At 38.4% G+C, this 12,848-nt stretch overlaps 1 protein-coding gene across 2 annotated transcripts in view; it reads right to left on the reverse strand.

The window, feature by feature from the left end:
- Positions 1-755: 755 nt before the first annotated feature.
- Positions 756-12,848, reverse strand: part of EDA7 (embryo sac development arrest 7) — a 97,822-nt gene continuing 85,729 nt past the window's right edge. For both annotated transcript variants that reach the window (XM_087674720.1, XM_087674721.1), the window contains 7 exons: positions 7,493-7,601; positions 6,073-6,243; positions 5,819-5,977; positions 5,645-5,737; positions 5,376-5,531; positions 2,656-2,948; positions 756-1,726 (listed from right to left, as the gene is read on the reverse strand). In XM_087674720.1, coding sequence (XP_087530846.1) covers positions 1,402-1,726; positions 2,656-2,948; positions 5,376-5,531; positions 5,645-5,737; positions 5,819-5,977; positions 6,073-6,243; positions 7,493-7,601 — 1,306 coding nt within the window. In that variant the 3' untranslated portion in view covers positions 756-1,401. The remainder of the gene's footprint in view (positions 1,727-2,655; positions 2,949-5,375; positions 5,532-5,644; positions 5,738-5,818; positions 5,978-6,072; positions 6,244-7,492; positions 7,602-12,848) is intronic.

The following is a 12,848-nucleotide window of genomic DNA, read 5'->3' on the forward strand; positions in this document are numbered from 1 at the left end:
TGTGGATTATTAAGTTACACGCGCACACTCTCTGTGCATATGCATGCATTGTGTGCATGTTTAGACTGGGGGCACTTCAAGTATTTGTATGTCATGGCAACTAGTCACATCTACTCTCTCTCTCTCACTCACACACACACACACACACTCTCTCTCTCTCTCTCTCTCTCCACACACACACACAATGTGTGCTTAGACTGAGGGAAGTTCCCAAGGTACTTGCATGTGTCACGGCACGAATCACCTCTCTCTCTCTCTCTCTCTCTCTCTCTCTCTCTCTCTCTCCACGTGCACACGCACGAGCATGCGCATTGTATGAATGCTTAAGACTGAGGGCAGTTCTCCAAGTATTTGCATGTCATGGCAACCAGTAGAATTATTAGATATACAAGACTGTATTTCATCACTTAAAGCCAGCCAAATTCTAGAGCAGCCTGTACCTCGGCTGTTGATCAACTTGGTGATTCCTTTGTTCACAAATTATGGCGTAGCTACATGGTTGGTAAACTCTTGTTCCATTGCTTACTTTGCTCTACTGATTTTTGAGTGTGCATCTAAGAACAAAAGTGAAACATGCCCAAGAAATCAGGAGAAATAACCGTAAACGAAGTTCTGCATTTCACGAATGGATGTAAAGCATGAGTATATGCTCTGGCTAAGTTCTGCATTTCACGAATGGATGTAAAGCATGAGTATATGCTCTGGCTTTAACCATCAGTTATGGTCATTATCCCCTGCAAATGGACATGGAACGATGAAAAGAAGAAACTCTATACAATCTGCTTGATTTCTGTTTAATAACATAGTGTGCAAAGCACAAGAACACATCGATCCCTTCTTTGATGCTTGAGAATTCGTCTCTAAAAGCCTCAACCAAGCACAAACAGAGCAGTTGCAGTTTACAGAAACCACAATCTTGAAGCCTCATCTCGGTAGATGCTTGTGCGCCACAGCTCAATGCTTCACAATTAGGCTTTTAACACTTTGGCAAATATGACCCATCTGCACACTTGCTTGAGAATTTGTCTCTAAAAGCCTCAACCAATTAAACCGTGCTGCACAAACAGAGCAGTTGCAGTTTACAGAAACCACAATCTTGAAGCTTCAACTAAAGCCTCATCTCAGTAGATGCTTGTGTGCCACAGCTCAATGCTTCACAATTATGCTTTTAACACTTTGGCAAATACGACCCATCTGCACACTTTCTGGAGTGGGCTGCAACACTTTTGGAAAGCATCCTGAAACCAGAGAGCTGGGATTTGTGAACTCCTGTTCCATCGAGTGCACTACCAATCTCAACAGGCGAGTTTGCTGAGGGGTTGCTGAGGGGTTGCTGAGGGGCTCACATGATATGTTCTCATCCCTTGCCTCGATTTGCTACAATGCCATGCCAACTCCTGATTATGATTTCCTCCTTTGGAAGCTCTTACTCTTTCTGGTTTTTGCTGTGAACCTTGCATCTGGATTTTTCAAGCCAAGGGATTGTACACCTCGCTTCTTAAATTTTCCATTTGCCTTTGTAGAAGCATCTTTACCTCCTCTTTCTGGTTGGAAAGATATCTGCCGTCCTCCATGACCTTTCCTTTTCATCATTGAGCTTCCAGAATTGTCTACCTTCCTCTCCAATAACGAAATGCGCTCCTCCAAAGGTAAAGCACGCTCAGCAGCTAACGAAACTTTATTTCTGAATGCATCAGCATGAACTTCATCTTTTACTTCATAAAATCTACAGAGACAGATGATATTTAGTATCATTTGGAAGAAGATCTGCCAAGTCACAGTGACAGCAGTGTTTAAGAAAATGTACCATAACAAAATTCACATTATATATAACACAATAACAGGAGTGTTACAGAATGTACAATGGCCCCAAAAGGCTAAACAACTATGTAATAGACGATGTCAACAACAGCACAAATCAGATAGCAACAACAGCACAAATCAGGCAAATGGGATTGCAAATTAGCAACCTTGCAGCCTGCACCTATTGCAAAATTACTTCCATCAATTCCAACCACAAAGGTTTTACTGAAATCCACTATATTTAAAATTGGCGCTGTATCAATAGCTACCTTCAGCTTTTCAAAGCTTCCCTTTTGGTTTATTCTCCATTTAAAGTTGTTCACTCTTCTTTTAAGTTGATTGGTCATGGAAACAATTATGTTGACATAATGGGAATAAATTGATGACACAATCTACATAAACCTAGGAGGATCTGCAGCTCTTCCAGTATTTTGGAGGTGGCCACTCCAAAATGGCCCTAACTTTTTTTGGATCTATCTTGATTTTCTCTTTTGAGATAATAGACCCTGAATACTTGACCTCTTCTATAAAGATTATTTGGCCATTCATGAGATTTATGAATGTGCCTAGTGCATTGGTGAGACTAAACGGCATTACAAAAAACTCATCTAGTCCTAAATGCCATCTTAGGAACACCCTTGACCTTAATTCTAACTTGATGGTAACTGAACCTTAATTCTAAGTTGATGATAGTTGAACCTCAAATGTATCAATCAACATAGAAAAGGAATTTAAATATCACACGGCAAAGTAAGGAATGGTACTTGAGATGCTACACAGTAAACACTCTTCATGATTAGATATATATGCTATAAGAGCAGCTCAAGAAGATCAACTGGAAAAGTTGTTTACCTTGGTTTTGATGGCTGCCCTCCTGTTTCCCCCTGCTTATTTCTCTTCTTTCTTTTGTGAACTTTTTTGCTCTTCTTTTTCACAGCTTCCTCAGAGTCAGAAGAATTTTCACTGGTGTCCAGAGTATCATGCTCACTGCCATCATCACTTTCTTCTTCACTTCTATCATCAACATCTTCCTCACTTTCATCTACTCTATCAAAATGTTCGCTCAACAGCGAAGAAGCTTTGTTTTTCTTTGCATTGGGATGCAGCATTTTATATTCTGTAGATTCCTCATCCACTTGAAAAGCCTGCATGAGAAAAACTAGTCAGCCAAGTACTGATCTAACATAACGACAGCTACATGAGCATAATGAAGTACGGGTCATTATTTTCAGATAGAGTCCTAAGCATGTCTTTGATGGTATCTTTCTGGACAGTTGAAAACTTGAGGTATAGATCTACCTCTTTGTGACCTTTAAATATCATCATAAAATTATTTTATCAAGAGGCTTCCCTGCTCCCCAAAGCAATTAGCTATTGCAATTTCAAAGTAATCAATGTCATTCTTCAATAGGTGTCACACCTTTGCTTGGTTATATCAATCGTGGGAAACCTCAGGAGTCAGAAGAGGTGAAAACATGCACATACCTTGTTACAGTTTACAAAGCAAACTACTCCTCAGGCAAGAGATTCTATACATAGGGAAACCAAAACATTGAAAAACGGATGTGGTCTCCAGGTTCAACAAGACTCCCACTGCTTTTTTTGGTTATATTAATGGTGGGAAACGTCAAAAGAGGTGAAAACTTGCACATTCTTTATTACAGTCTAGAAAATAAAACGAGAGATTTGATTACACAGAAAAACTAAAACATTGCAAAAAAGACCTAATTGAGACTGATCGATCTGTCTATGGCTAAACAGACATGCAAGGTTTGTTACAAATATTGATGAAATCTAAGAATATGAATCTAACAGCCAATAGGCATGCACATGTAGGAGAGAGAACATACATAGACTCAAAAGTGGCTGTCCTAGCGTGTCCTAAACCTTAAAGATGAAGAGCGCTCCAAGTCTCCCCCACTAACTTGGTGATAGGACTCACAATTAGGATATGATCTGCTGAAGGATAATGCACATGAAGGAAGCTCACACAAATGAAAGACCTTAAGACAAAACCTATAGAAAGGTTCCTGCTCTCTCCAAAAGAACAAGAAGATGAAATCTCAATATTGTGGTTCTAGCACATCAGGGCATTTGATCCTAGCCAGCATGAGACCATTGAAAATGGCTAGTCTATGTGCACTCCCCACAGGAATGGCCCCAAATCCTAACCCTAAACTTAAACACAGAGGGGTATTTACACAAAGGTGGTAGATAACAAACAAACCCCCCTTTGGGTCATGGAACCAATGACATCAATCATAAAGCAAGTCAAGATGGGAAGGTCTTACCTCAATAGAGGCAGTGTCTAATCCCATACAATAGAGTCTCATAGGAGATTATACAAATGGGAAGATATTTGCAACTAGAGCTAGAACATGGCATGTTTTACTAGCAAGATCACAGACTCCTGATGGAGCATGGTCCAGAGGCGCGTATCCATGCTCAAAAGGTAATCAGAAGCCAGCAGGGCTCAAACTTCTAAGGCACCATGCACATGACCAAGGGCATGATGCAAAGGTGTATACACATGGCTCAAACCTGATCAAAGGCAAATGTAGCTTACAAGCACAGTACACGTAAATAAGGGCCCTAAAACTTAATGAGGCTCTAAAGCTCAACACAGAGGCCAAAGGAACTAGTTACAAATCCCCCTTGAAAAAGAGAACTCCTTCGTGAATCAAATAAATAACAGTACAATTCATAAAATCCACACAAAGGACCCCACAGAGTTAATTAATATCTTTACTATTAGTTAAGGGGAGGTTGGGGGCGGGTGCCACGTGGCAGCCCCCAACCTCCCCACAAAGAAACGCGGGGTCGGGTGCCACGCGTCCAGCACCCGCCCTCGCCTCGAAAATCGCACCCGCCCCGGCGCGAAGTGCTAGGGCGAGTCTAGGCGCGGAGCGCCTAGTTTATATGATGGAAAGGCTTAGCACCTGCATGTGTATGACCAATGTATATTCCAATCACATTTTATTTAAACAATAACTTTATAGACTTTCAAATATTATTTTTTATTTTAAGAATTTTAGTTAAAATCCCCCTAGATGTCATTATCAAGGACATCGCCATCAACGTTGATCACTTGCAATGGTGCCCGCACTTTGTGACATCCACACGGAAGAATTTGTTGATGCCATCGGAATGCTTGGGAGAGCTTGTGACAAGGTATAGGAACTTTGGGTGTGGCCAGCCAAAGGTACAATGTTGATGCCCATGGAAAAATCGATGCGCTTTTTCACAGCATGCACATGTGAACTGCCTAAAGAATCTAACTTTATTTAACAAGGTTAATGAAGAACTTTGACTTCTTATCTGGCTAGGTGAGGTGATTATAACAATGTTCCACAGGGAGAACATGGACTGCACGCTTAAGCATAACTACTCTAGCACCGTCCTTTGGTAACAAGGACTAACTCACCCAATGTAAACAAATATGAATTCTGAAAATAGATAAAAAACACTGCCCCTTACTTCTATTAATACACACTCAACCTCTATGCCCAGTGCACATAAATGCAAAAAGCAAAATATAATGCAAAATCAATCATCAAAACAAAGACACATACCTCATCTGTGAACAATGCTTTGAAGCGATCATCCTCAAGCAGGCTAGATTTCAATAACTTTGGTTTCTGTTCAGCATCTTTGGCAGAACTTGTGTATTTATCTGCAAGTAAGCGTGCTGCTAGCTCTTTATTTACTTTGGGCAGCCGTCTTTTTATCTGGACAGCAAACCAACCAAAACAACTCAATGAGTAACTTGGACACACAAGCAAGAGGAATCTAGAGTGATGTTTTTAAGCCTCCATTTTGGGAATTGAGGAAGGAAAGGTACAGTAATTCGTGCAGCTCTTTCTGCATCAAGTTTCTCTCGAATACGCTGCTGCCTGTAAGTTTCATAAGCAAAAGGATCTGCCACGGCCTTCGCCTGTGTAGCCACACAGATTATTAGAGAATTCTATATTCGCCAATATTATGAACAAGCAACCATTCAAACAATTCGTCTCACCTTGTTATAGAGTCGATAATCCATAAAGAATCCATGCATGTATGCATGCAATAAATTCGTTCCAATAAGGTTTGCAAGGTTGAGTTTCTCGAGGTCTTCTTTGGTCACAAATTTGAAGTCATCATAGATAATATTTTGCCCCTCTTCTTCGAGCTCTTCCTTGAAGCCATCAAAATTGTAAGAGTAAACCACTTTTGAATTAAGAGTTTAGGAGCCAACTGCACAATAAACATGCATTGTATACAAGGATGTACCGTTAAATTCTCCAAGTAGGAGCACCACTGTGGTGCAGGACCTAGTGCAGGTATGAAATACGCAGCAATTTGGGGAGAATCTAAAGCCATGAACATTAGGCCGCTGTTGCGAACCACGCAAATATCGTTAATGTCACCACCCACTGATTCTACATTTGTCATGCCATTGCCCTACATTCCAAACATCTAAAATTAAATCCTCTAGAAATTTAAAGGACTCAGAGCTATCAAGTCGTATAAAATAGGGGTTAATATGTTTCTGGTACTTTGATTTCACAAATGGACACATTTATTCCCCTCCCTCATTGAAACTCCCACCACGTTCACCTCATATCGCACCACCACTCAGAAATGCCTAATATTCACCTGGCTTGGACTCTGATTAACTAAACAAAAAGCTTCATAAACAGAACACATGCAAAACCTTGTCAGTCATCATTTAGAAGGGTCTCAAGTTGCTTTTTCAGGTATCTACAGACAACCATGTATATGGGCATCACTCATCCATATAGACACAACTTTGAACATCTCTCACAACTCATGATGCCAGTCTCCGAAGACCATCTGCCAAAATAAAGGGCAAGCTTCCGCCACACTCTCAATGGATACAATAGTTCAGTGATATAAATTGGATTCCAATTTCATCTCTCATATTGAATTACAATAATAGTTGCCAAAAGCTACCTGCCAAATCAATGGGCAAGCTCCTGTCACTGTCTCTTTCACCATCTCAATGGAGGCAGCTTTGAACTTACAACATTCACTTACATAAATAGACTGGGTTACACCATCTCTCATCAGTCCAAACTTATTTCCATTTATTGCTTACTATTCGCACAATTCTTACAATGCGTATTAAAAATATTCTCATGTGCCCCAGTTTGTTCACTATGTCAAGGTAAACCAGGGGCAATATTTGTCATATTAGAAACATCGCTTCAACCACCAACAGAGAACTAAGTTACAGGTTTTCAGTTATCATTTGCAACATCATACATGCAGTCTTGCCATCATACATTGGCTACTGACCTCATGGCAACAGTGAGAGAAAATAAGTGTCCAACCTTCTTGTCTTGTCAGCCAATCTTTCATCGTGAATAGTGAAAATGGTAAGGTGATATCAACGTCCAATCAGAACAGAGATTTTAAGTATGTTATTATATTGAAAGCTGGAACATGCGAGTAAATTGCTAGGAGGACCAAAAGCTCTACAAGATAATACACATGCAGCCAAAACTTACACTTCTCGACAGAAAAGACATAGCAACAAATGCTTCAGCATGTCATAGAAACATATTCACTTGAGACGGATTTGGGCCTGGCTGAATGTTTTCAATTTGTGCTTATTCTAAGCATTCCTGATAAACAGTACAGTAGACATGTTTGCATCATTCCAAAGACTACTAAAAGACATACTTACAGTTTCCGGATCCCAAATCCTGACAACGCGGCGATCAGTGCTAATAATATGCCTCTTGGCCGAACTCAAACTTTCATGCCATTTTATGTCAACTATGGGTGTACCATACCTACACAATTTTGAAGCACAGAGAGATTAGTTGCCCATGTGGAGGTCTTAAATGTTCAAAATTGTAAAGCTGTTAAGCATTGACAATGTCTAATTAACCTAAATAAACAAATTAAATAAATTCACTGTAAAAAAAGATGCTGACTAAACTCATGGCATTAAAATGATTCTTTCATTAAACATCATCTCCTAAATAGGCAGCATACAAGACATTGGACATAATGAGTTCTCGACAATTGGAACACTAAAATGCTTTTTAACAAATGGTAGTAAATTAAAAAAACATACCATAATCCAAACTCTTGTTTGTTAGGGCAGCTCTACACCAACCATTTCCCTTGGTTGGAAAGAACTTGTTCACATCACAGGGAAGAACTTGGTTATTGTCATTCTTGAGGCTGAAAACATAGTTGTCAAGTACGAAAGGTACGATATGGTACGGTACGATAAAATACGGTATTAAATGGTACCTTAAGATTTTATAAGGTACAATACGATATTAGTACGACAAAAAAAATAACTTGATTATTTTGGACAAAAGATAATAGAATAGATATTTCAAGTCTAAATAGCAATGCTATTAGAGTATATAAGATGAGTACTTGAGGGTAACATGCCAAAACCTAATGCGAAATGCGCAACATGCGCCACTACTACCTACAACTTATAACTACATAGATAGGAGTCGATACATCATACATGCATGATCATACAAATAAGAGAAGTGTGGGCTTGAGAGAGAGAAGGTTGAGAGAAATTGTTTGAATCTCAAAAAACTTAATCTCATGGGACAATCATATTAATATAAGGAACATTTAGCTCGTCCCAAAGTGCAATTCGAATGGGAAAGATACATCCATTAAGTTGGTACCTTATGGTACTAATACGTAAGGTACGGTACCTAAAGTATGGTATAGTATCAAACCTTTCGTAAGTGGTACTAGTGCAACTAGAGAGAGGAAGAGGCTAGAGAAAGAGAGAGAGAGAGAGAGAGAGAGAGAGAGAGAGAGAGAGGCTTGGGGGAGAAATAAGAAAGAAAGAAGAAAAAAAAAGAAATGAGAAAGAAAAAAATAAAGTTGTAGCCAAAGTAGAGTGGCCAAAAAGTGCCCATTTTTTTGTACTAAATCGTACCGATACGTACCGTGCCGTACTGTACGGATTGTACCGTACAGATCAGTCTGTACTACGTACGAAGACAACCCTGGCTGAAAATGACATTTTCTTGTCACTATGAACCTAACACGTCACAAAAGACAATGGAAAGAGACGCGTTGCAGTAAAAGCCAAGTAGAACATAGTTGTGCCCAAGATCAAGTCCATAGTCAGCATAGCCAATTGAAGCTTATCAGCAAACCCTAGACCTAGGCAATGGGTAGGGTATTGATGTAAAAAGACTTTGAATGATTTTGAATCTTAACCCTACGTGCTTAAAAGGCTTCAAAAAGACCATTGCATAGGAAACATGTTTCTTACTACCTACATTGAATAACAATGTATCTCCTCCTTAGAGACCCACCTTTTTCACGGGATTAGATGTGCTGTTGGCAAACTGTGCACCTCCCCACACCAGTTAGTGTAACCACATTTTTGTATATCAACTCTTACCTAGACATTGACTCAATGATTCAAATTAATTTGATTCTCATTTACTTTGAAAGGCAATTTATATTATTTGAGTGTTTCAAAATATTGGTTAAATGTTCATCTTTCTACTCAAAGAGTGGCCAATGGCTAGAACACCCTAGAATTATACTTGGGTCATCATTGACGAGATACCCAAGAGAAATTACAAGTGTAGTTAGGTGGTCAGATTGACTAGAAAGCCCAGATAACTAAGATTTTTTCACTCGATAGTCACATTGACTAGAAGCCCATATAATGAGTGGCTTAGAAAGTGAAACTGATCAAAGAAACAAACCATGAACTAGTGAAGCTATACAATTAAGCTTTCCAAAATCTAAATTTGGCGACTCCTTAAAATTTAGAAGGTTACTATTTTTTGAAGATGCTCAATTGGAATTATGTTCGCAATAAAGCTTCGGAATTTTGCAATGAATAATTTTGTCTTCAACAACTATCTCGAATTTTTAATCATTTGAGAGATTTTAAGAGTAGAAGATTTAAAAGCTTCTTTCTCTACAAAAGTGATGTGTGTTATCCAAAATAGGACATGTGTCAATTTAAAGAGATAAGTATTCTTACGCTTGTCATTTTCAACAAACACTTGTAATTTATAGCCTCTATTTTCCACTTTTGAGCATCCAAGCCCCACATAGTACACCTATATATTGGAGGTCTCTCTTTTCATTTTAAAGCTCAAATGCTGAAATTTCGGCCACATGCTTTGTACTCTCCTGTTACTCATTCAAGAAGCACTTTCTACTTAGCTTGATCTAGTCCAAGTACTAAAGAAAAAAATAAACTTGTTGGCTAAAGTATACAAAAATTAGGGTTTCAAAACCGCAAGCACTTATCATTTGTAGCCTCTACTTTCCACTTTTGAGCACCCAAGCTCCACACAGTACACCTATATATTGGAGGTCTCTCTCTTCATTTTGAAGCTCTAATGCTAAAATTTCAGCCACTGTTTTGTACTCTCCTATTACTCATTCAAGAAGCACTTTCTACTTAGCTTCATCTAGTCCAAGCACTAAAGAAGAAAATTGACCTACTGCCTAAAGTATACAGAAATTAGTGTTTCAAAACTCTAATTTTCAGAATTGCAGCAAATTAACCCTTTGTATATGGTTCGAGCACTTGATACCCATGGTTTGTTTCAATAAATTCTTGTAAAGGGGGGAGGCGTCGATTTCCCTCTCAATGTCGTGCGGACTCTCTCTCTCTCTCTCTCTCTCTCTCTCTCTCTCTCTCTCTCTCCCTAATGTTTATGGTGATAATTGATCAAGTTGGTTAAGTTCAAGGTATTGTCATTCTCACGTTCTTTCATGCACTTACATTGGTATTAGAGCAAAGGCTTCTTTCTTACAAGAACTTTTTTGAGGCAACAAGATCTTTGGGCCTAGTTTTTTCACCATGTCAAGAGGTGAAGAGAAAAATTTTGGTAAATATCCGAAGGGCTCCTAACACGCTGTATCTATACACTTCTTTGATTATGACAAGATACAAAGATACAAAGAGCTACAAGCAAATCTAGAAATTCAAGCTTTGATGGAGAGAAGGACTGAAGTATAAGCTGAAGCGAAGGTCTTTTAAGATTTCCTTATACTAAGCAAGCTCTTAAGACAAATGGTATTACAGTTGTGAAGGCCTACCTCAACAAAGAAACCCAAGTCTTGGAAAGAGTTTAAGGAGATGTTCAATAATAAGTTTCTATATTTATGCTTTGAAGCTGATATGCAACAAGAACGGAATGGGTTGAAGCAAAGTCAAGGAGACAATGTTGAGGTATATATATCAATAGGTTTGCAACTGTTTCTCTTAAATATACATCTCTTAATAAAGTTATGTCCAATACAGAGATGAGAAAGTTTATCTATGGATCCATCCAACGGTATGGCGAGCTATCAAGATGACAAAGCCTGATACTTTGGAATCAGTCCAAGATGCAGCCCTAGAAGCTGAAGGACTACACATGCAATGGATGCTTGGTAAAGCCATCAAAGAATAACCACAAAAGAAAAAGACTCAAATAAACAAAAAAGCGTAAAAATGGAGGTATACCACCTTTGCTATCCAAAAAGAAGCTAACATATCAGAAGTCGGCAAAATATACAAGAAATAGCAATGTTTCTCTTGTGGAGAAAAAGGACACATGGACAGGGCAAAGAGGGAAAACTAGCTCCAAAAGGCACCTCAAGTGAATATTGCACCTAATAAATTCTTACAATGGAATGAAACTCCATCAAAGAAAAGAAAGCTTTTTATGGCTTGGGGTAAGATTATTAATCGGCGTGTTCTCATTCATTTTGATATAGGGACTACATATCATTATATCCAATCTCAGATGGTTGAAACTCTATCTACCAAAGAAGAGATTTGGAATACTAGAAATATCAAGAGCTACTTTTCAAGAAATGGAGTCTCAAGTTATTCCCACTTTTTGAAAAACTACAAATTAAGATAGGAGATTATATAGATCATGAATTGGCCTTCGGAAGCCCAAAGAGACGTAGATCACATTTTAATATACTATTAATTTAGCTTACTTGTAAATTCAGCAAGAGAGTTTTATCATGGGGGATCTTGGTCATTGTGATGTTATATTAGGAATACCCTTCCATAGAAGAGTAGATACAACCATTGACTGGAATTAAAATAAATTATTTCCTTTTAGGGATAAAAATGTTATATTTTGTTATGGGAGTGAAAGGAAACTCTATTTTCATCTTATCCCATGAATAAATTTGTAAAGCAATTAAAAAGCTTATTTTCTCATACTTGATTTTTGTCAAAAGATTCTAACAGAGAGTCTAGAATTGAAGAGTCAATCTCAAATATGAACAAGAAGCCAATGAATTTCTTAAAGGAGTATGAAGATTGTTTTGCAACCACTTTTACGAGTTACCATCAAAGAGACCAAAAGTTCATCACGTTAACCTCATTCCCAGGAGCTCACTTCCAAGCAGGCCACCGTATTGTGCAAGTCCAACATAACAAGAGATCACCTCCAAGTAGGCCACCATATTGTGTGAGTCTAACACAACAAGAGAAGATTATGAAGCAAGTGAATGAGCTCTTGGACAAAGGTATAATAAGATTCAGTTCCTCATCTTTTTGCTCTCCAATCCTCTTAGTGCAAAAGAAAGATGAATCTTGATGTATGTGTGTGGACTAAAAGCCCCTCAACAAAATTACAATTCAGAACAGATTTCCCATTCCAAGAATTAATGACATCTTGGATAGGTTGGATAGATCCAAAATATTCATCCAGATTGACTTCAAGAGTGGTGGCTACCATTAGATAAAGATTGCTTCTCAACAACATTCAGAACAACTTTTGGTTTATGTGAGTTTTTTGTGCTACCATTTGGTCTCACCAATACTCCCGCAACCTTTAATATAATGATGAAAAGAATCTTTAGAGCACACCAGAAGTTTACAAGAACTTTCTTTGATAATATTATGGTTCATGTGAAAGATGAAGAAAAGTATAAGTAACACTTAAACATAGTATATCGAGAACTCCGTAAACACAAACTTTATGTGAATGGCAAAGAGTGAATTTTTCCTAAAAGAGATTCCCTACTTGGGCCATATTGTATCCAAAGATGGGATTTGGATGGATCCA

This window comes from Lygodium microphyllum, chromosome 3 (genome assembly GCF_053477565.2).
Source record: "Lygodium microphyllum isolate KBCC chromosome 3, Lygodium_microphyllum_v1.1.10, whole genome shotgun sequence".
Classification (NCBI taxonomy): Eukaryota; Viridiplantae; Streptophyta; class Polypodiopsida; order Schizaeales; family Lygodiaceae; genus Lygodium; species Lygodium microphyllum.